General features: G+C 42.7%; 1 protein-coding gene across 3 annotated transcripts in view; it reads right to left on the bottom strand.

Moving 5' to 3' along the window:
• The window catches only part of LOC137428285 (spectrin beta chain, non-erythrocytic 1-like), a 261,054-nt gene that overhangs the window by 44,191 nt on the left and 195,676 nt on the right, over positions 1 to 21,187 (bottom strand). For all 3 annotated transcript variants that reach the window (XM_078779311.1, XM_078779310.1, XM_078779312.1), the window contains 8 exons: positions 19,696 to 19,833; positions 17,946 to 18,165; positions 14,897 to 15,094; positions 14,440 to 14,778; positions 4,609 to 4,811; positions 4,194 to 4,284; positions 3,902 to 4,048; positions 658 to 921 (listed from right to left, as the gene is read on the bottom strand). In XM_078779311.1, coding sequence (XP_078635437.1) covers positions 658 to 921; positions 3,902 to 4,048; positions 4,194 to 4,284; positions 4,609 to 4,811; positions 14,440 to 14,778; positions 14,897 to 15,094; positions 17,946 to 18,165; positions 19,696 to 19,833 — 1,600 coding nt within the window. The remainder of the gene's footprint in view (positions 1 to 657; positions 922 to 3,901; positions 4,049 to 4,193; positions 4,285 to 4,608; positions 4,812 to 14,439; positions 14,779 to 14,896; positions 15,095 to 17,945; positions 18,166 to 19,695; positions 19,834 to 21,187) is intronic.

Below are 21,187 nucleotides of genomic sequence, written 5' to 3'. Positions count from 1 at the left end.
ATATATCGGCATTTTCCCGTCTGTTATTTCGAGCGGTGTATGACAGCACGCCGCGATTTAAAAAAATAAATCTCAATGGACTTGAAGTTACAGGCCTTTGAGAATTCATTTCGTTCTATAAAGGGCAACTTTCATCGGATTTTCTTCCCGTTTTTTTTTCAACCGAGTCTAAAATTATGTTGGCGACTGTGAAAAATGAAATGATATATCGAATTTGATTTGAAAGAAAACTGTGTGAGAGAGGAAGACACCACGGGCCTACAAAACAGGCCTCAAAGCTATGCGAGTTAATAAAATGGTGGATATTTGTTTATATGAAGCCTCTCCCAAAATGGGTGGAGCTATGGTTCCCAGAATGGGTGGAGCTTTGAGGTTTTGTCTTCTCTGCAAGCACAAGAAGAAGAAGAAGAAGAAGAAGCAGAGATAACAACAACAACAGCAGAGGGCACTCTATGAGCAGCGTCTGCGACGCGGCAAAATCATAAACACAACTATAAAGTATGCTTTTTGTTGCTGATAAGATTTATGGCTCATATCTATCTCTCCATTATTCTACCAAAATCAACTGCATAAATCAAACAGTAAATTTTAAACCAACCAACAGTTTAAACCAACCCCCCCCCCCCCCCCCGCACACACACACGCACACACACACACCTGTTGTTTCTTGAGGAGTATGTTGACACTTGTCAGATCCTTCCCATAATCATCCGAATGGACCTGTCCATCCAGCTCCTTGATCCACTTTTCCAGGTCTCCACAGCTCTGTGTAATGAGCTCAGCACGGTTTGCGTCAAACAGCTGTTTGGCCTTGCGTTGTGTTGCTGAATCGAGGCAGTCCCACAAGTGATGCAGCTCGTCCAGGTGTTCCTGCACTACTGGTGCAAACTGTGGCTTTTCGGCCGCGAGACGCAATCCGTCCTGTAACAACGAATGTACACATTAGTACCCAGCCTACATTACGGCTGCATATAGTGATATATATATATATATAGTGCATTCAGAAAGTATTCAGACCCCTTCACATTTTGTTATGTTGCAGCCTTATGCTGAAATCGTTTAAATTCATTTTTTCCCTCATCAATCTACACTCAATACCCCACAATGACAAAGAGAAAACAGGATTTTAGAAAGTTTTGCAAATTTATTAAAAATAAAAAATGAAATATCACATTGACATAAGTATTCATACCCTTTGCTATGACACTTGAAATTTAGCTCAGGTGCCTCCCATTTCTCTTGATCATCTTTGAGATGTTTCTACACCTTGATTGGAGTCCACCTGTGGTAAATTCAATTGATTGGACATGATTTGGAAAGGCACACACCTGTCTATATAAGGTCTCACAGCTGACAATGCATATCAGACCAAAACCAAGCCACGACGTCGAAGGAACTGCCTGCAGAGCTCAGAGACAGGATTGTGTAGAGACACAGATCTGGGGAAGCCTTCAAAAAAAATTCTGCTGCATTGAAGGTTCCCAAGAGCACAGTGGCCTCCATAATTCTTAAATGGAAGAAGTTTGGAACAACCAGGACTCTTCCGAGCGCTGGCCGCCCGGCCAAACTGGGCAATCGGGGGAGAAGGGCCTTGGTAAGAGAGGTGACCAAGAACCCGATGGTCACTCTGGCTGAGCTCCAGAGATCCTGTGTGGAGATGGGAGAAACTTCCAGAAGGACAACCATCACTGCAACACTCCACCGATCTGGGCTTTATAGCAGAATGGCCAGACGGAAGCCAAACAGTTCAATCCTGATTTCATCAGACCACAGAATCTTGTTTCTCAGTCTGAGAGTCCTTTAAGTGCTTTTTTGCAAACTCCAAGCGGGCTTTCATGTGTCTTTCACTGAAGAGAGGCTTCCGTCTGGCCACTCTGCCATAAAGCCCAGATCGGTGGAGTGTTGCAGTGATGGTTCTCCTTCTGGATGTTTCTCCCATCTCCACACAGGATCTCTGGGGCTCAGCCAGAGTGACCATCGGGTTCTTGGTCACCTCTATTATCAAGGCCCTTCTCCCCCGATTGCTCAGTTTGGCCGGGCGGCCAGCTCTAGGAAGAGTCCTGGTTGTTCCAAACTTCTTCCATTTAAGAATTATGGAGGCCACTGTGCTCTTGGGAAACTTCAATGCAGCAGAGATTTTTTTGTAGGCTTCCCCAGATCTGTGCCTCGACACAATCCTGTCTCTGAGCTCTGCAGGCGGTTCCTTCGACCTCATGGCTTGGTTTTTGCTCTGATATGCATTGTCAGCTGTGAGACCTTGTATAGACAGGAGTGTGCCTTTCCAAATCATGTCCAATCAATTGTATTTACCACAGGTGGACTCCAATCAAGGTGTAGAAACATCTCAAAGATGATCAAGAGAAATGGGAGGCACCTGAGCTAAATTTCAAGTGTCATAGCAAAGGGTATGAATACTTATGTCAATGTGACATTTCAGTTTTATCTTTTTAATAAGTTTGCAAAACTCTCTAAAATCCTGTTTTCTCTTTGTCATGATGGGGTATTGAGTGTAGATTGATGAGGGAAAAAATGAATTTAAACGATTTCAGCATAAGGCTGCAACATAAAATGTGAAACAAGCGTTACGCCTAGGTCCCCCGTCGGTGAAGTGATGTGAGTTGACAAAGTGGCAGATGCAGAAAACATGCTATGATATGATATTTCGCTCACAAGGTTCAGACATACATGGAGGCGGCCATCCTGGATTTTGACGTGGCGACCCAATTTTAAATGGCGTTCTTCCTTATGCCTAGATACACCCACACACCAGATTAGAAGTTGGTACTTCGCTTATTTTTCGAGATATTTCGCTCACAAGGTTCAGACATACATGGCGGCGGCCATCTTGGATTGTGACGTGGCGACCCAATTTTAAACAGCGTTCTTCCTTGTGCCGAGATACACCCACACACCAGATTAGAAGTTGGTACTTCGCTTATTTTTCAAGATATTCATCTCACAAGGTTCAGACATACATGGCGGCGGCCATCTTGGATTGTGACGTGGCGACCCAAGTTTCAATGGCTTTCTTCCTTGTGCCGAGATACACCCACACACCAGATTAGACGTTGGTACTTCGCTTATTTTTCAAGATATTTCGCTCACAAGGTTCAGACATATATATGGTGGCGGCCATCTTGGATTTTGACGTGGCGACCCAATTTTCAATGTCGTTCTTCCTTGTGCCGAGGATACACCCACACACCAGATTAGAAGTTGGTACTTCGCTTATTTTTCAAGATATTCATCTCAAGGTTCAGACGTACATGGCGGCGGCCATCTTGGATTTTGACGTGGCGACCCAATAGATACACCCACACACCAGATTAGAAGTTGGTACTTCGCTTATTTTTCAAGATATTCATCTCACAAGGTTCAGACATACACGGCGGCGGCCATCTTGGATTTTGACGTGGGTTGCACCCACACACAAAATTTGAATGCGGTCCTTCGCTTATGTACGCACGCACGCACACACGCACGCCCGCACGCACACACGGGCGGACGGACACACGGACAGAGGGGAAAGCCATAGTCCCCCTTTCGCTACGCTGTGCGACGGGGGACAAAAAGTGAAGGGGTCTGAATACTTTCTGAATGCACTGTACATACATACATACACCCACCATATTAACTAAATATAAATTTCTAAATAAACCTTTCATTAATTTTATATTTGCTGTTAATCCATAATATGAATCAATTTATCAAGAGAAAAGTATCCATAAATATAAAATGGATACTTTTATTTAATACGTACATGAAAGCTCTCAAATCAATGAGCTTGGGAAAATATGTTTAGAAATCTGAGAGTGTTAAAGAATAACAAGCCTTAAACATTCAAATTAAAAAAACAAAATCTTAAGCATTCTAATAAGTCAAGATTAGTTTCATAACTTACGTCGTCTACTTTGTCCAACCATTCCTTGTTGGAGCTCATCTCTGCCGTGAAGGCCTGGTGCTTCTGCCACTTGCTGTGGAGATCTCGGGCCTCATCGTATGACATGTCCTGAGCTGTGAGCATCTTCTCATCGATCCAAAGTTTGAGCTAACCACACATATAGAAACTTTAAAAACAACTGCAGGGAATGCTCATTAGTCATGAGTCAAATAATGAAATTATACAAGACCTGTATATCTGGAAAAGAATGACGTGTGAATATATCAAAGTTTACTCCATTTACACGTCTTACATCCTGGCAGTGTTGGAGGAATGTTTGCAAAGTTTTGTTGTCCTTGAGTTGAGTCAACGCATCCTTTGCAGCGGCACGGTTCTTTGAGTGCCTAGATGAGATGAAGAGAAGCAACCGATGAATGCAAACAGACAATTTTGCCCAGAGGAGTGACGGCCTTCAAAATATCCACTTTTTCGCTCTTTCATGAGCCTCGATCTCGTATATATATATATATATAATAATAAAAAAACTCAGCTCACCAGTCAACTTTGTGTATAAACTCTCATCGATACCTACAAATAATACTTAAGCAAACGATTATTCCATTTGGTTATTGAAGAGCTGGAATGCCGTGTAAGTGTTCGTTAATATAAAGTGAAAAAACATGTACGATACATTGTACAGCATGTCCTTGGGTATGCAGTATTCACACCTCTCATCGATGGAGTCTATGGTCTCCTGAATTTTGGTGCTGTTGGGATTTTGTTCGGCAATGAGCGTCCTCCCACTGTCCATGACGTTGTTGATCTTCTCATCATTGGTGTCCATGGTTTTCAGAAACCCTTCATGCTTCTTTATGGCTACTTCCGCTCCCTCCAAAGTATTTGGCATCTCAACACGACCCAGTACATACTCCTGCAATGACATGTAGTTGAGAACGTTTGAAAACATTGGGCATTATGTTTGTGCTTTTCATTTGAACACATTTCACATTAACAACTAGAACGGCACTCGGTAGAGAGCAGACCTCCACCAAGCTGAACAGTTTACGTTTTGTATCCCACTAATAGGCCGGATCTGGAATCAGACCTGACCCAAAATCAAATCAACTTGTTCTCGTCACCTAATCAACTTGTCCACCAACTTCAGTCATAACTCGTCCATAACGTCTTAAAATATCATGTGAAATATCGTTTTTCGCACGATCTCTCAATGGTGAAGAATCACTTAAAAATTAAATAATTCTCATATCCGAATCCATAGTCAGATCTTCACCAAAATCGAATCGATTCTTCCTTGTCACACACACAACCTCTCCGACAAGTGTCGTGCAAATCCATCCATAACTTTTTGAGATATGCTGCTATACAGTCACGTGAAAAAGTAAGTACACCCCATGTAAAGTTTTGACTTTTTCAACATATTTCAACATATAACTTTCAACAACATACTTTCAACATAAAGGTGATATAATATAACAAATATCATGAAACATTTACATTTTGTAGTCCATTGTATAATTTAAATAAGCATAAATGCAAATTTCTTATGGGGAAAAAGTAAGTACACCCCTACATTTATCACTACTTCAAATACCTAAAATTAGAATCAGGTGCACCAGCTCAGGTGCAAATGATTAGAACATCGTTAGTGAGGATCTTGGAGGAACCTGTCTTATTTAAACCTCAGACATTTAGTTTGGTTTGCTCTTTGTTGTTGAAGTGTGCGGCATCACCATTCCTAGATCAAAAGAGCTCTCTGAGGCCTTCAGAAAGAAGGTTATAGATGCCTACGAGTCTGGGAAAGGATTTAAAAAGATCTCCAAACAATTTGAAATCAATCATTCGACTGTCTGGAAGATCATCTACAAGTGGAGAAGATTCCAAACAACTGCCAACTTGTTCAGGCCAGGCCGACCCAGCAAGTTCAGCCTTAGAATAGACCGCAAGATGCTGAAAGAAGTCTCTAAGAACCCCAGAATGTCATCACGGGACCTCCAGGTAGCTCTTGCCACTGTTGATGTCAAAGTGCACGAGTCTACCATTAGAAAGAGGCTGCACAAATTTGATCTACATGGGAGGTGTGCCAGGAGGAAACCTTTGCTATCCAGAAAGAACATCAGGGCAAGACTAAAGTTTGCCAATGAACACCTAGGCAAAGACCAGCACTTCTGGAACAATGTGCTCTGGACAGATGATTCAAAGGTAGAGCTATTTGGCCACAGTACCAGAAGGCATGTTTGGCGAAAACCAAAGACAGCATTTGACCACAAGAACCTGATACCAACTGTAAAGCATGGTGGTGGAAATATTATGGTTTGGGGCAGCTTTGCTGCATCAGGGCATGGGCAGCTCACCATCATAGAATCCACCCACTATGAATTCTTCATTGTACCAGAGGGTGCTTGAGGATAATGTGAGGCAATCTGTCGGAAAGTTGAAGCTCAACCGAAGGTGGACCTTGCAACATGACAATGACCCTAAACATACCAGTAAATCCACCAAGGAATGGCTGAAAAGAAAGAAATGGAGGGTTCTGGAATGGCCAAGTCAAAGCCCGGATCTAAATCCCATCGAGATGTTGTGGTGGGATTTGAAAACGAGCTGTGCATGCAAGAATCCACTCAAACATCGCACAGCTGAAAGAATTCTGCATGGAGGAGTGGGCAAAAATTTCTCCCAGTCGATGTCAGAGACTGGTAGACAGTTATAAGAAATGCCTACTTGAGGTTGTTTCTGCCAAAGGGGGCAATACCACCTATCAGAGCCAAGGGCGTACTTACTTTTTCCACATGCGAAATTTGCATTTATGTTTATTTAAATTATACAATGGACTACAAAATGTTAATGTTTCATGATATTTGTTATATTATATCACCTTTATCTATCAATATTGTTCAAATGAAGATCAAATAGCTGTATGTTGAAATATGTTGAAAAAGTCAAAACTTTACATGGGGTGTACTTACTTTTTCACGTGACTGTATAGCAGCATATCTCAAAAAGTTATGGATGGATTTCATGGTTTTCATGGTTCTGTTTGGATATTGTTGGAATATGTTTAAACCGCAGCCGTGATGCTGACGCCGCCTCCCCCACCCCCCCCCCAGAATTTCCATGTTTTAAACGTTTCCCAGTGTGTACCCTGGTCAGAATAGGTACACCGTATCCCTGTGTGTCGTAAGAGACGACTAAGAGGGTTGGCGTCAGGAAGGGCATCCGGCCATAAAAACATTGCCTCAAAAAGAGACCCATGACAATTACAAGTACATATGGGCAGGGTGCAGCCTGAAGTGGAGATCGGTTTCTGAGGTTTGGGACATGGAATGTAGGGACAATGACAGGGAGATCAGGAGAAGTGGTGGAAGTATTGGTCAGAAGAAGAGTGGACATATGTTGTGTGCAAGAGACGAGATGGAAGGGAAGTGGTGTGAGAATGGTGAAGGGTAGGCAGGGACAGAAATACAAGTTTGTGTGGCAAGGGTGCCCGGAGGGCGTGAATGGTGTTGGTGTCCTGTTTTCTGAGGAGTTTGTACACAGTGTGGTGAGTGTGACTAGAGTGAGTGATAGGTTGATGATGGTGAAAATGATGATTGGAAAGCTCTTGGTGAACGTCATCTCGGGATATGCTCCGCAGGTTGGTCGAAGCGATGAAGAGAAGGACAAGTTCTGGTGTGCGATAGAGAAGCTGATGGAAAACGTGAAAGATGAGGAAGTTGTTGTGGTGGGAGGAGACCTGAATGGACATGTGGGAAGGAGTATGGATGGTTTTGAGGGAGTTCATGGGGGTTACGGATATGGTGTGAGAAATGGAGAAGGTGAAAGGATTTTGGAGTTTGATGATGGAGCTGATTTGTTGATTTGTAATACTCAGTTCCAGAAAGAGGATAATAAGCTTGTTACATACACGTCAGGTGGGTCGACGACAACCGTTGACTACCTGATGGTGCGTAGGCGAGATAGGGGGCACCTCCGGGACACAAAGGTGATCCCGGGGGAGGAGGCTGTTTCACAGCACCACTTGGTTGTCTGCGAGATAAGGGTGAAAGGTGCGAGGAGAGCTCGGCGGGTGAAGTACCAACCGAGAATGAAGGTGTGGAGGTTGAAAGAGGTGACAGTAAGGGAGGCATTAAAAGAGAGGCTGAGTTGGGTAGAGGATGATGTGGTTGAGCTTGAAAGTGGTTGGATGTCAATGAAAGCTCGTCTGTTGGGAGCCGTTGGTGAGGTATGTGGATGGACAAAAGGACCACTGAGGCACTCGGAAACATGGTGGTGGGATGTTGAAGTTGGAAAGAGGATTGACGATAAGAGGAAGAAGTTCAAGGAGTGGCAGAAGGCGAAGGGTAGGGGAGCAGAAACACCAGAGCATGAAAGTTATAAGGCAGCCAGGAAGGCTGCAAAGAAAGAGGTAGCAAAGGCGCAGGAGGCATGTAGGAAAATGTTTGGAGAACGCTTGGATTCGGAAGACGGTCAGAAAGCAGTATTCAGGATTGCAAAGCACATAGCGAAAGAGAGGTGTGATGTGATGGGGGTGAGTTGCTTGAAGGATGAAGTGGGACAAATTGTTGTCGACCCAGATGGAATTAAAGGAAGATGGAAAAGATATATGGAAATGCTGTTGAATACAGAGAATGAATGGGATGGCAACATAGAGAGTAACCCAGTTTTAGGACCGGCAGAGAAGATAACTGAGAAGGAAGTTTAGGAAGCGATAAAAGCAATGAAGAGTGGAAAAGCGGGAGGGCCGACGGGAGTTGTGGGAGATATGTTGAAGGCAGCAGGAAGTTGGGGTGTGAAGAGAATGACAGAGATCTGTAATCTGGTGGTGAAAGAAGGCTGCATTCCAGTGGATTGGGAACTGAGTACCCTCGTCCCTCTATACAAGGGGAAAGGCGACCCTCTGGAGTGTGGCTCGTACCGAGCGATAAAGTTATTGGAGCATGGAATGAAGGTATTGGAAAGGGTGTTGGAGAGGAGGATAAGGAAGAAAGTGAAGATCGACGAAATGCAGTTTGGATTTATGCCAGGAAGAGGAACGACAGATGCCTTTTCATTGTGAGGCAGTTGCAGGAGAAGTACATGGATAAGAGGAAGAAGTTGTTTTTTGGGTTTGTTGATCTGGAGAAAGCATTCGATAGGGTTCCACGCAAAGTATTGGCATGGGCATTGAGGAAGTTAGGAGTGGAGGAATGGTTGATCAGAGTAGTGATGGCAATGTACAAAAGAGCGCGCACAGCTGTAAGGACGAAGGACGGGAACAGTGGTGAGTTTGAGGTGAAGGTGGGAGTGCATCAGGGGTCTGTACTAAGTCCACTACTATTTGTAGCTGTGATGGAGGTGCTGGCTCAGAACGTAAAGGAGGGTTTACCGTGGGAGTTGTTGTATGCAGATGATCTGGTGTTGATTGCGGAAAGTATGGATGGACTGAAGGAAAAGATGAACAAGTGGAAGGAATGTATGGAGACAAAAGGTCTGAAGGTGAATATCGGAAAGACAAACGTGATGGCAAGTGGTAAAGCATGTGGTGAGGTGGAAAGAACTGGGAAGTGGCCGTGTGCTGTGTGCAGGAAGGGTGTCGGAGTGAACTCCATTCAATGTACAATGTGCGCTGAGTGAGTTCATCAAAAATGTAGTGGTCTGAGAGGGTCATTTACCAGTGTGGCAGCTACATTCAAATGTATGGTGTGCACAGAGGGAGCTGCAGATGGAGGAAATGTTGAGTTAGATCTTGGAGATGGCGTGAAGCTGGAAGGTGTGAAAACATTTTGCTACCTCAGAGACATGCTGAATGGAGAAGGTGGATCAGACTCGGCAACAGTTGCTCGAGTGAGATGTGCATGGAAGAAGTTTCGGGAACTGAGTGGCGTGCTGATGAGGAGGAGAGTGTCGCTGAAGCTGAAGGGAAAGGTGTATGCTGCATGTGTGAGAAGTGTTATGATTTATGGGAGCGAGACATGGGTAATGAATGTAGAGCAGCAACGAAGGCTGGAAAGGGTGGAAATGCGAATGGTTCGATGGATGTGCGGAGTATCGTTGAGAGAGAGGAAGACAAATGATGAATTGCGAAAGATGATGGGAATATTGCCTGTGATTGATGCTGTGAAGAGGAACAGGTTGAGATGGTTTGGTCATGTGTTGAGGAAGGATGAAAGTGACTGACTGGTTGAGAAGAGTGATGGAAGTTAATGTAGAAGGAAGTAGAGGACGGGGAAGACCGAGAAAGACTTGGCTAAAGATGGTGGAAGAAGAAATGCGGGCAAGGGGGTTAACAAGGAGAGATGCAGAAAATAGGGCAAAATGGAGAAGATTGTCATGGGGACCGCAAGGCTAACCCCCGCTCTTGCAGGGAAAATGGCCTTAAAATGCATGTTGTTACTACAGGTGGCACATGAACTAATATACTTACAAATGAGCAAAGCAAATGATTTAATGTGTAAATGTATGAACAACAATGTATTCATCAAGTACGTATACTTTTATTTGGACATTTATATAAATCCTCAAGAGTTAATCAAGTTCTTGTTGTTTGAGTTGCATAATTCGACAACTTTCACCTTCAGCTCCATGAAAGTTTGTGGCTATTTGTTAGTCTGTACTTGACTCTTCAAATCTTCCAATAGAAAAAAAACCGGCATAGATACAAGTGGGCTATATAATGCCACATTGGTGACCGACTCAAAACTTGAGGGATATGATGCGATCTTCAAAAGTATAATTCATGGAGAAAGTGCAAAAGGACATCTCTAACATGGGGAGATGCGCCATCTCGCATAAACAATCGTCTGTGCCCATCGAAAGCCTTATTTGACACATGTGGTAAAAGTGCTTCGAAGCATGGCAAGCTACTAGACTGACTTAACTGTCCATTTTATTGACGGCCTTTCACTCACTCACTGCAGGCAGGTTGGTGGTCTTTCTGTCTTCTGCAGACTCCTCTCTGGCCTTGCTCCCCCAGCTCTCTCTGTGCTCTGTCCCCCAAATATTCCTACAGGTCGCACAAGATCTGCCTGCAACCCTCTTATGGTCAAACTGCCAAAATCAAGACTCTCTGCTCACCTTCACTCCTTCATTCCCCTTTTCTCCCGCCTCTGGAACAAACTCCCCCACTCCCTTCAATCCCACTCCTCCCTCCAGGTCTTTAAAACAGCTGTTCACCACCATCTCTTATCTTCCCCCATCCAAAACCTTGATCTTTTTTACCCCCGCTAATTTTCACCCCAGACACACTTTTTTGAAATTGCAACTTCTTTCCTGGAAGTCCTTGCAGTGTTCATGTGTTTTATACCTCTCCCACCTCCCCCCAAGCCCTCTCCCTCCCACAGTTCTCTCGATGCCCTTGCTCTCAAATGTTGTGTTTGTGCCCGTCCTTCCCCCTCTCTCCCCATCTTGTCTACCGCTCCCTTTATTTTGTGTTTTGTGTGTCGGTTTGACTTTTTGTGTGATTAATGTTAGCTCTTTCACGAGCCTCGATCTTGTATGCAACAAAAAAAAAAAAAAAAAAAAAAAAAACCATAAAAGGACACCAAAAAGCATCGATATCTTCCTTCCAAGATTTTCACCCCAGACACACTTTTTTGAAATTCCAACTTCTTTCCTGAAAGTCCTTGCAGTGTCCATATGTTTTATACCTCTCCCACCTCCTCCAAAGCCCTCTCCCTCCCACAGTTCTCTCGATGTCCTTGCTCTCAAATGTTGTGTTTGTGTCCGTCCTTCCCCCTCTCTCCCCATCTTGTCTACCACTCCCTTTATTTTGTGTTTTGTGTGTCGGTTTGACTTTTTGTGTGATTAATGTTAGCTCTTTCACGAGCCTCGATCTTGTATGCAAAACAAAAAAAAAAAAAAAAACCATAAAAGGACACCAAAAAGCATCGATATCTTCCTTCCAAGATTTTCACTCCAGACACACTTTTTTGAAATTCCAACTTCTTTCCTGAAAGTCGTTGCAGTGTCCATATGTTTTATACCTCTCCCACCTCCTCCAAAGCCCTCTCCCTCCCACAGTTCTCTCGATGTCCTTGCTCTCAAATGTTGTGTTTGTGTCCGTCCTTCCCCCTCTCTCCCCATCTTGTCTACCGCTCCCTTTATTTTGTGTTTTGTGTGTCGGTTTGACTTTTTGTGTGATTAATGTTAGCTCTTTCACGAGCCTCGATCTTGTATGCAAAACAAACAAAAAACAAAAACAAAAAAAACAACATAAAAGGACACCAAAAAGCATCGATATCTTCCTTCCAAGATATTTATTTTAAAAAGTACAACGATCAAGTGTTAGGTGAAGCAATATCTATTAATTAAACCAAACATGATTTTCTGCGTCTGTGGCCCTTTAAGTGTTTTCTCTTAATCAGGGGAAAAAGCACAAAACCAGTCAGTTTTAGTTTAAACTCGGGGTGCATACACACCCCTTTGCTGACAGGTTTAATTAGAAGACGCAGAGTGTTGTACTTCACAAATATTTGAATGTCCATCTGTGAATCTCAATTAGGATGTAAAATGATGTGAAACACAGAAAAAAGGATATTTTATAACACATAGTTGTTGTTGCAGCAGCTGTCCTGGTGGCTGTGGTTGTTGTTTGTGTGTGTACTCCTTCCGTGTACTTTTACATGTTTATGTCTCCCCCCCACCCCCGAAGGTGGCCGGAGGCATTATGTTTTTGGGTTGTCCGTCCATATGTCCGTCCGTCTGTCTGTCTGTCCGCCCATACGTACGTACGCGCTAAACCTCGTTTTTCTCAGCAACCACAAGTCTGATTGAGACAAAACTTTCAGGGTCGGAGCAACACCCATGCAGAATGTTTTTATGATAATTGTGACATCACATGTCATGTGATTTGGCAGCAATCTTGGATTAAACGCAAATAATAAAAAAATAATTTCTCGGAAACCGCTTGAAGGAAAAAATTGAAACTTGGCACATTGCCAAGTACTCCCAATGGGGAACAAAAGCAAGATAATGATGACATCATCGGTCAAGTGGTCTACCAGCCATAAATGTTTTAATCGAATGCCTTGTCCGAAAAAAAATCTGAAATGGAATGCACATGACTTATGACCCACTTGTATCGAAATCTGAAACTTATGACATCATAGGTAACATGGTGTGGCAGCCATATTGGATTGACGGAGAATATTAAATAATTATATCTAAGAAACCGCTTACCCTATCGATGCGAAACTTTACGAATGTTATCTAACACCATTGCTGCACATAGTTTGAAAATGTTGACGTCATAGGTCATGTGGTTTGGCAGCCATCTTGAATAGAAAAACGAACCTCATTCAATCAACACGAACAAAACTTCACCAACGTGATCCCCTACCCATACATATGCAGAGTGTACATTTTTGATGCCAGATGTCACGTGCTATGGCAGCCATATTAGCTTGAAAGCCAATATAAAAAAACCCTTCTCCGAAACTACGTCGCCAATATGCCTCCGCATCGTCCCTGCCCATGACAACGGGAAAATGCTCTCGTTGACTGTCCTAAAAATAAACAAGTTTGATTTTAATCCCTTCAGCTGTTTTCAAGTATCCCATTTTTACCAGACAGGACAGGTTTCACATCGATCTGTGAAGCGGTCTCGCATTATTGCTTTGAGAAATATTATAATACATATATAATTTTGTATGCTCTTCAGTGTCTTTCTGAAGGGTTCTTGCTGTTGTAGAATAATACGTGTTACCGTTGGAACCACTGTATTAAGATCCCAATCCCGCTTCTCCTTCTTATTTTTGAAATCCGGAAAGAGGGCTTTTAAAACAGCCAGCTTTGTGATTGAATTGACACAAATCTTTGTTCCAATTAAATCAATTATCATCTTTCCAACGGTACCATTTTCATCATTATACGACAGCAGGAACTACAACATTAAAGCTCATGGTTCTGCTTCTTCTTATTCCACTTCTTCAATCGCTGAAAAATGGGCCTTCAAAACAGGTCATCTTTGAGATTAAACGGACACAAACTTTTGTTCAAAATAAATCAATTATTAGCGTGCGTTCTCTCTCTCGTTTTCTCTCTCGTTCTCTCTCTCGTTCTCTCTCTCGTTCTCTCTCTCGTTCTCTCTCTCGTTCTCTCTCTCGTTCTCTCTCTCGTTCTCTCTCTCGTTCTCTCTCTCGTTCTCTCTCTCGTTCTCTCTCTCGTTCTCTCTCTCGTTCTCTCTCTCTCTCTCTCTCTCTCTCTCTCTCTCTCCACACACCTCCTTTTAGTAACAGATGAAGGTTGATTTTAAATTTGTATCAAATATCAGTGCAAAAGTAGAGTATTTGAAGATTATTAAAAAGTCAATTGATACTAACAAGTGAAAATATAATATCTCAAAACTGGTTAAAATGGAAACAAAACAGCACACATTTAATTTGTAATTTTTATGCTCAACCAGTGATTTACTCCAAAATTATTTTCCTAAATTATCCACTGCAGAATCGCCCCATTAGGAAACTAACCCATTGCTCTTTATTTGACAGTGGAGATCAAAATCATGAAGCAATACAATGTAGACTTCCTATTTTAAAAAGTGAGATATTGAGAAATGTTATCACCTGGTTGCTGAGGATCCCTTCAGCCTGGTGAGCATCATGAATGAAGCTTGTATAGGCATGGGTCTGTGACAGCATTCTGTGTTGGTTGTCCCACATCTTATTTAGATCATTCCAACCTGAATCCAGAGCTTGCAGCCGCTGTTGTAGGAACATATACTGTGGGTCTGTTTGGTCTTGAGTCACAACTTTTCCCATGTCTTGTATATGGTGGAAGTCATCCCGTGAATTGTCTATCTCATTCTTGATGGCCTCGTGCTGACCGAGGAGGGTCTCCATCTCGTCCGGAGAGACCTGCAGGTCCTCAGAGGCAATGTCTCTCTGTGTCTTAGAAAGCCATGCCTAGAAAATGTGTGGGAGGTGAGAAGGGCAAAGGAATTGCATCATGTATAATGTAAGACAAAAGTGGTGGGAACCATATTAATTGTCAATTCCGATTTAATTTAGATAAATTTTAAACCTGGAAATCGTCAACATCCTGCAGGAACTTTTGAAGCTTCGTAGCCTCTCCCAATGACTCCTCTCGATTCCTCAGTGTATTCTTCAGCTCCACCCAGGCCTCCTGAATGTCCTCCAGTTGCGCTATTATCTCAGCAGCCTGATCTGGATGTTTCATGGCCAGTCCTTCAGCCTCAGCCTGCAGGTCACTGAGTTTGCTCTGCATACACAAGAGAACCAATAAGCATGCTCTAAAAGTGTTGTAAAGAGTATTAGAAGGAATTTCGATGCAAGAAAATCCATAGGACCCAAATAATTTCATGACAGATGCCACAAGGACCTTCATCAGAGACACATTATATAGTTAGAAATAGGAGATTGCCAGAGCGACGGTTACGGATGCCTGCACACACGGATGGACAGACAGTCGGACAAGACCCAATCCATAAGACCGCATTTCAAACGAAGTCCAGTGGGGGCTAATACTAAATAATGTAAAATATACAGTAAAATACAGTAAAAATGTAAAATATGCAAGTATACTCCCCAATGAGACAGGATTCAACGATATAAAATACAAGAAAACAAACACGACATAAAAAGAATAACCGAAGCTTTTCGCGCTGTACTCCTCAAGGTAAATCACAGCAAGAGAAACAAGGAAGTGAAAGAGTATACACATGGTGTCCATGTAATATTGATAAACATGTCTATGTAAATAGCAACACCGATTCCGATTGGTTCATCAGACATGATGTAATCGGTAATCTGAACACCCATTGGTTGACTCAGTCACCACTCTCTCTGACTCTGATTGGCTGGAGCAGAGTTGAGTGTGATGCACTCACCAGCACCAATACCTTGGAGGGAGGTGGGATGGGGTTCCCCCAAAACCAGGGACTCACCATTTGCAGACATACCATGGACAGGGGTCAGGGCAACACCTTTAATCTTTCCATGTTGAAAGAGAATGAGAGAATGTACAAATTCCTTTTGACGACACAATGTAGGGTCCGTGGAATGGATGAAGGTTGCTTCCAACATACGTAGATGTAACGTACTCCGACCTCGGCTCAATATCTTCAACATATCTGCATTGCACTGGTCTGCACAGATGGGGTTGGCAGCTAAGTGCCGTGCAATGGCAGAAGAACAAGAAATAGCCGACAGTCCTTGAACGTTCCGACATGCTCACACCGGTTGTGTCCTCCTCCAAAGTCCTTTCCTCTAATCGCCAGAGGAACATGTTGTTTGATACGATCAGCCAAACTTTGGGTTTTACGGCCCACGCACCAAGCTTCACAACGTGCACTTAAACTCATAGATAAAAATTTGTGAGGTGAGCAGCACATCCTTGTTGACTGATGTGAGCAGACGGCGAGAGGTAAAGATTACTCGAGATTGCACAGCCAGGTACGTAGTTGATATCGTATGTTTGATTTATTCTTCAAACCTTCGTGATGATTGGCCTTTCCATGGCATCCTGATATAGACTGGGCATTTGTCAGGGCCTTTGTGATCCTTTGTCGTGTTTAGAAACTTGTGCACATATCTCTTAATTATATACTGTGTTCATTCATTCATTCAGACTTGTTCTGAGATCTGGGGATGCTCCAAATAAATGCTGAAGAATCACTTAGAAAATGTTAAAAATTCTCGCATCCGGATTTGTATCTTTACCAAAATCATTGATTCGGCCTCGCCACATACCCAACCTGTCCACCAAGTTTCATTCTAATCCGTACACAACTTTTTGAGATATCACGCTATATGTAGTTTTTTGCCCCATCTCTCAATGGTGAAGGATCACTTAAAAATTCTCCGATCGAGACCCGGATCTTCACCAAAATCCAATCATTTTGTCCTTGTCACATACCCAACTTCACCAAATTTCTTTGATATATCCTGTCCGTCCACAACTTTGATATATCCTATTCACAAACAGACAAGAAAGGGCGTCAGGCAGTAGCCTGACAGGTATTTGTGAAAATCGAGAGATTCAATAATTGATTGATTAATTGTGTAATTGAAATAAATAAATAATAATCATAAAAGAAACATTTTTTTTTATCAATTGGCTAATAGCACACCTAAAACCACCACCGTTTCACCCGAATCTGTAACTTTTTTGAAAATTAAGTAATTCATTGAAAATTTTAAATAAGTAATTGATTAATTGATTGATCAATAAATCAAAAATACCCATTACAGCCAAATCACTTGATCATTATCATGTCCAAATATCAGCTACATAGCTCAAAAGGTGTCCGAGATATTGCGTGGATGAGAAAGGAAACAAATAAGTACTTAATAAATCGATAATAATTAAGTAATCAATTACTTGATGAATCCAAAAATACTGTTTTTGCCAAAGCACTTGTTCACTATTGTACCCAAATTTCAGCTTCCTAGGTCAAAGGATGGCTGAGATATCACCTGGAGTAACCCGATAACCTTGACCTTTGACCTTGATCTTTGACCTATTTAGTTAAAAAAAAACATTGACAGCTTCACTTTTGTCCTTCAGAATCCTCTGGTAAAGTTTGATGAAGATAGCTGAAAGCGTTCGCGGGTTATCGCGCTCACAGACAAACGAACAAGACAGACTGATGTATGATTTTCATCATTGAAATTTTTTATCATAACAAACAGACGAACACACACAGGGGTGAAAACATAACCTCCATCCACCTTCAGTGGCGGAGGTAAAAATACAGAAAGACCTTTTTCCATTTTAATTTGAATAAGCGTAGGCCGTATAGCATGAAACTGAACGAGGCCTGCAGTGTGGTTTCACTTTATTGAAATACAAAAGATCAGCTTATCTGAAAGTATTAGGCCTAGCTACTTATCCAGATATAAAATTCCTGTCCTAACTACTGCTGGGAAGGCGATGGCAAACCACTCGGTATAACCCTTGCCAAGAAACTGCTTTAGCAGTACTGATCCTACCTTTTGGCAGAACACCAGAATACAAATATACGAATATATAATACTGATTGATTTAATAATTCACCATTTAAACGATTATTTGTCATTGGAAATTTGTGATTGTTGATTCACCCTTTTACCTCGATTGCAGACAGGTCTCGTTCCATGCCTGAGAGTTTCCGCTGCAAGGCCATAACACCTGCCAAGTCATTACCCAGGTCCTGGGTTGACTCGATGACCCTTGTTTTGTCCTTTATCCACATCTTGGTTTCATGAGAATCCAGTTCAAAGTTCTTGAGGCGCAGTGTTGAATGCAGGCCATCCTTCTTCTTTTCCAGCATATCACAGAAATCCTTCCATCTGTAAGTACAAACTAACTTGTCATGTAGTCATGATTACAACGTAGAGGAAAATGAAGACCTAGATTGCCAAACCCATTGGTTGCAAAGTGTGCCAGTATTGTGCCAGGTTATTGCACACCATGTTTTAACCACCGTTGCTATAATTAACAAACTTGGGCTAATAGGCAAGCCCTTGGTAAAGTCAACCTGATGTCTTTTCATCATGGCCATTGCAGCAAATATTGATACTCTTCATGTCCCCTAAAATATTTTTGTTATTTATGGGGGATACCCATACATCACCCATAAATAACGTGATTAAACCAAATAAGGTGGATCAAAAAGCAGCATGTGGTAAGCAGAATAAAACCATCTCTTGTTGTTATTTTTCGTTCATATGCAGCACAAGGCTGCGGGGCAGCATCATTGGCTGAGGACGTGGCCGTGCCACTGATGCACTGCCATAGCTGGTTAGGGCAGGAATTTGGAATTTACTCAGGGTGTCGACGATAGCTCGCCTACTCTTCGCGAAGGACTCCGTGGGATCTTTAACATCCACCAAAGAATGCTGGCAGGTGGGATGTCCAAGCTGTTGTATTAGAACCCTATGCACAGTTTTAAAATTTGACAACAGATATTTTTATAAGTACACTTGTAAAATATTATGCTGTGCATTGATCAGTAAGTTTATAGCCTCTCAATTAATCACTTTCCTATTTAGCGATTTTAAATTCTAAAACATACATCACAAAGCATTGGATATGGATGTTAAAAATTCTCGCATCCGGATTTGTATCTTTACCAAAATCAGTGATTCGTCCTCGCCACACACCCAACCTGTCCACCAAGTTTCATTCTAATCCGTCCACAACTTTTTGAGATATCACGCTATATGTAGTTTTTTGCCCCATCTCTCAATGGTGAAGGATCACTTTAAAATTCTCCGATCCAGATCCGGATCTTCACCAAAATCCAATCATTTTGTCCTTGTCACATACCCAACTTCACCAAATTTCTTTGATCTATCCTGTCCGTCCACAACTTTGATATACCCTATTCACAAACAGACAAACAGACAAGAAAGGGCTCAACCCCAAATGAAACAGATCGAGTGATTGTTCAGGTAAAACATTCAAATTGTTGTGAAAGAAATGTAAAGAATTAACAGTTTTAATAATGTCAGTCGTGAAATCTTTATGTCAAGCTGTGGGTTTAGAAAATGAAATTATCTAAACTTTAGATCATTGCAGTTTGTATTTGTAACTTGTTTTGTTGACATTTGCCTTCTTAAGGCAGTCACATCACTTCAATGAATTGTGAATAAATGAATTGAGTTAAAGAGACAAAGGAAATTGAGCTCTTCATCTTGCTGTTAGTATTAGAGATTTTTAAACCGTCGTTGCAAATCCATGAATTAAAAAGATTGCTCTGCTCTGAAGGCTCAAGCGTCAATACTTCTTGTCAACAAGACATTGATTATTTCCGAAACATCAATGGTTCATCTGCCTCTAAATGTCTGGCCCTCCACGTGTAATCATGCCTTTCTTACCTGGAGTTCAAGTTGTCCGACTTGCACTTGATCTCGGCCTCGCTCGAGTGCTCATCCTGCAGCAGCCGATTTGCGAGTTCATTTACAACGCCAATACGTGAAGCAATGCCATTCATCTCCGGCTCTAGAGTCTCAAACCTGAATAGATGCAGATAAGTTTTATTTTTCACATGACCGTGTCCATTCGTCCCATGGATACCCTAAAGCATTTAAACTCGGAAACACCGACGGAGAAATTTTTAATAAACAGCTGTGTCTCGTTTGCACCCGGTGTGTACCCCGGTTTAGAATAGGTACACCGTATCCCTGCGTGTCATAAGAGGCGACTAAAAGGATTGGCGTCAGGAAGGGCATCCGGCCATAAAAACATTGCCTCAAAAAGAGAACAATGACAATTACGACTACATATGGGCAGGGTACAGCCGGAAGTACCCCGTGGGGGACCCCACTCCCTCTCGACAAAACTCAAGGTGGGGAACCCGATCGAAGCAAGGGTGGAAATCACTCCATTTATGACGACGAAACGTCTGATACCCGACATGGAGATCGGTTTCTGAGGTTTGGGACATGGAATGTAGGGACAATGACAGGGAGATCAGGAGAAGTGGTGGAAGTATTGGTCAGAAGAAGAGTGGACATATGTTGTGTGCAAGAGACGAGATGGAAGGGAAGTGGTGTGAGAATGGTGAAGGGTAGGCAGGGACAGAAATACAAGTTTGTGTGGCAAGGGTGCCCGGAGGGCGTGCATGGCGTTGGTGTCCTGTTTTCTGAGGAGATTGTAGACAGTGTGGTGAGTGTGACAAGAGTGAGTGAAAGGTTGATGATGGTGAAAATGATGATTGGAAAGCTCTTGGTGAACGTCATCTCGGGATATGCTCCGCAGGTTGGTCGGAGCGATGAAGAGAAGGACAAGTTCTGGTGTGTGATAGAGAAGCTGATGGAAAACGTGAAAGATGAGGAAGTTGTTGTGGTAGGAGGAGACCTAAATGGACATGTGGGAAGGAGTATGGACGGTTTTGAGGGAGTTCATGGGGGTTACGGATATGGTGTGAAAATTGGAGAAGGTGAAAGGATTTTGGAGTTTGCTGATGGAGCTGATTTGTTGATTTGTAATACTCAGTTCCAGAAAGAGGATAGTAAGCTTGTTACATACACGTCAGGTGGGTCGATGACAACCGTTGACTACCTGCTGGTGCGTAGGCGAGATAGGGGGCACCTCCGGGACACAAAGGTGATCCCGGGGGAGGAGGCTGTTTCACAGCACTACTTGGTTGTCTGCGACATAAGGGTGAAAGGTGCGAGGAGAGCTCGGTGCGAGGAGAGCTCGGCGGGTGAAGTACCAACCGAGAATGAAGGTGTCGAGGTTGAAAGAGGTGACAGTGAGGGAGGCATTAAAAGAGAGGATGAGTATGGTAGAGGATGATGTGGTTGAGCTTGAAAGTGGTTGGATGTCAATGAAAGATAGTCTGTTGGGAGCCGTTGGTGAGGTATG

The sequence above is a fragment of the Myxine glutinosa genome, chromosome 5, assembly GCF_964187855.1.
Source record: "Myxine glutinosa chromosome 5, kmMyxGlut1.1, whole genome shotgun sequence".
Lineage (NCBI taxonomy): Eukaryota > Metazoa > Chordata > Myxini > Myxiniformes > Myxinidae > Myxine > Myxine glutinosa.
Note: the sequence above shows the minus strand (reverse complement) of the source record. Positions and strands in the feature narration are given on the sequence as shown.